Source organism: Glycine max, chromosome 4 (genome assembly GCF_000004515.6).
Source record: "Glycine max cultivar Williams 82 chromosome 4, Glycine_max_v4.0, whole genome shotgun sequence".
In the NCBI taxonomy this organism is placed as follows: domain Eukaryota; kingdom Viridiplantae; phylum Streptophyta; class Magnoliopsida; order Fabales; family Fabaceae; genus Glycine; species Glycine max.
In genome coordinates this window covers 28,327,069-28,329,968 of record NC_016091.4, presented here as the reverse complement: position 1 = coordinate 28,329,968, position 2,900 = coordinate 28,327,069, and the positions used below count along the sequence as shown (strand labels likewise).

Sequence of the window (2,900 nt, the reverse complement as noted above, 5' to 3'; positions counted from 1 at the left end):
TATTTTTTTTGTAGCAACACACCTGGATGTCTGTGCATGTTTGCTTTTCGTCTGTTAGTGTTTATTGAGATGACCAGGCTTTAAATTTTTTGTTGCTTTTGGGTTTAGGGGGTGTCTTAGGGGCACTTTTATTGGTTCACCTGTATGTTGAGACCTTATCTTATCATTTGTTTTTATAACCACTGTTGTTCAGGTTTTTCCATTGACTACATCATAGGTTTAGGAGCAACCAAATTTATGTAGAGTTATGGCACGTGCTCCTGATAAGATTAAGTCGATTGATGGATCAAAAGAAACTCTGAAACTTGCTGTAAGGATCATTGATCTTTGGTTCATTGGGATCCCCAGCAAGTCCAAACAGGCTGAAATGGTTATTGTTGATTCTAATGTATGGTTTTGCCGGCTCTTTGCATTGCTATATTATTGACCATTCAACCAATTATTCGTGTGGTTTGTATGTTATAGGGAGATGAAATCCATGTTGTTTGTAAACAAGATCAGCTGCAGTCTTGGAAGGCTGATTTGAAGGAAAATTCTACTTATGTCATGCATAATTTTAAAGTGCTGAAGAATGATGATCAATTCAGAGTCTGTGATCATCCATATAAATTAGCTTTTACTGGATTTACTGTTGTTAGGCCATCCGATTTGGATTCCCTTCCTTTTAGGAAACTTAAATTTGCTGATTTTTCTAATGTCATTGCCGGTGATTTTCAAACTGGCCTGTTTGTTGGTAGGTCCACCTGCAATTTGCGCATTTATTTTGATCGGCAAATGTATGCCTTTAAGAATGACGTATCTTTGCTTTTTGCTTCCTTCAGATATTATTGGTGTGGTTGATGAAGTGGTGTTCTGGCATGTCTCCTCAAATAATACCAGGGTTGTTTTCAAAATCAAGGACTTGAGGTTATGTTCTACAATTTGACTTTTTTAAATTCGTGTAATTTTTATTTGTATTTTATGAACATTATAAGCTGATATACTGATACATTTATTGTTGTTTGTTTCTGATAGTGGCCAAGTGCTATCTTGCCCTCTTTGGGAAAATTACTGCTTGCAGTTCTTAGCTAACTTGAATGACTTTGAAGATGCTACGCCCATTGTTATCCTTTTGACACATGTCAGAATCAAAGAAAGGCAGGGTAGGCTTAATGTGGAATTTGTGAACTCTGATGCTCATTAAATGATGTGTGCTCTTTTTCTTTGTTACAACTGCAAGATCATATCCAACCTCAGTGAGTAATTCTTTGAAAGCTTCAAAACTAATGATCAACAAACTTGTGTTGGAAATACAAGAGTTCAGTGAGAGGTCTTTTGTTGATGTTGTTGCTTCTGTGTTTAAAGATTTTGCTATTTAACTGTGTTGCTTATTTTTCACTACAATTTTCTATTTCTTCTATTCCTATAGGCTTTCTGATTCAGGAATTGAGGTCAAATCAGTTTTGGCTCCTCCTGGCCAAACTAGTTCAGAACTTTCAAGATCGAGTTAGTTATCATCGAAGGATGCATTTCTTTACATGCAGGAAATAAATAAGGTACAACGAGTTTACAACTTAACAAAAAAAGAGATCCATCAAACTGAATAATATATGTTATATAGGTGATTAAAAAACAATTCACAAGCAGGTGTCATAATTCCTGTATGTGTGGCCCATTTTCCCAGCTGTTAATCTTGAATTATAGTCTTAGGGCTTCAATTTATACCATCATCTTCCTAATTTATAACTCTGTCAAGTCAATAATTGTCATTCACACCATGCAAAAGCACCAACTCACCAGAGGCCTAATTTAGCAAAGGACAGAATTAAGAGAAAATGTATCATAGATAACAGACAACTATGCACTCTACTTCATAGTGTAGGAATTATCATACTAAAAAACTATATAAAACATTTTCCATGCAAAATATTTGTTTCCAGATTAATTGATTCTATTTTACTTTTATTTGTCTCTATCTACAAGTAATTGCATCTGAATCATTCGCGACCATATGTATTGACATATTTTTTTTATCTATGTTTTCAATTCTCAATCAAACACGCAAACCCAGAAGGAACCAAAAAACTCATGAACTTTGTTAATTTTAACCAACACTAATTAGTTTAGCATTTTTACACTAACATCCAATTTCCATTACTGCGTTTAATCAAAAGAAAAGTTAGAATCAACTGCAGGTCACACTTATTTTTTCAACATTGACATGCATATATGTATAGTTAAAGAATAATCTAATTTGGTTAAAAAGTTTTTCCTCATACCAAAAAATTTACCTTCTGAAATTATATATTTATAATATATATAATTACTTTGTTAACACATGTCATATTAGATACATTTCTCCCTGTGAAGCTACTTGGAGAATCTTTGCTTTTCCAATACATGCTAGAAAGCCTGCTGTCGAGAGATTAAATTTCCATCTTCTAGGCCAACACAATGTTTTTTATGCAGATGATGATGATATAGATGATATCCTATCAAAGCCAAGCATTTCAGATTCAAAATTCTTAGCTTGGATGAATAGCAATAAATGTTTTCCAGAAGGCCGAAATCTGACTTATTCACAATTTGTTTCAAAGTTCACCTTCAATCAAAAAACCAGATCATGGCAGCTCAGAAAAAAAGGACATACGATTGGAAGGCTAATATGGATACCACCAACCACAGGAGAATTATTTTATTTAAGAATGATGCTCACTACATCCAAAGGACCTACTTCATTTGAGGATATTAGAACAGTTGCATATGTTATATATCCTACATATAGAGAAGCATGTTTTGCAATGGGTTTTCTTCAAGATGACAGAGAATTTGTCGAAGCAATCAAAGAAGCTAAAGATTGGGGAACAACTAATTATTTGAGAAAACTATTTGTGATAATGCTATTAACAGGTAGCATTACC

General features: G+C 33.8%; 1 protein-coding gene across 1 annotated transcript; it reads left to right on the top strand.

Annotated features, from left to right (window-relative positions):
- Positions 1-247: 247 nt before the first annotated feature.
- Positions 248-1,183, top strand: LOC102662085 (replication protein A 70 kDa DNA-binding subunit C). Its single transcript, XM_006579123.1, has 4 exons — positions 248-388; positions 466-733; positions 822-906; positions 1,015-1,183. Exons 1-4 carry the CDS (start codon positions 248-250, stop codon positions 1,181-1,183), a joined length of 663 nt encoding a protein of 220 aa, XP_006579186.1.
- Positions 1,184-2,900: the final 1,717 nt, after the last annotated feature.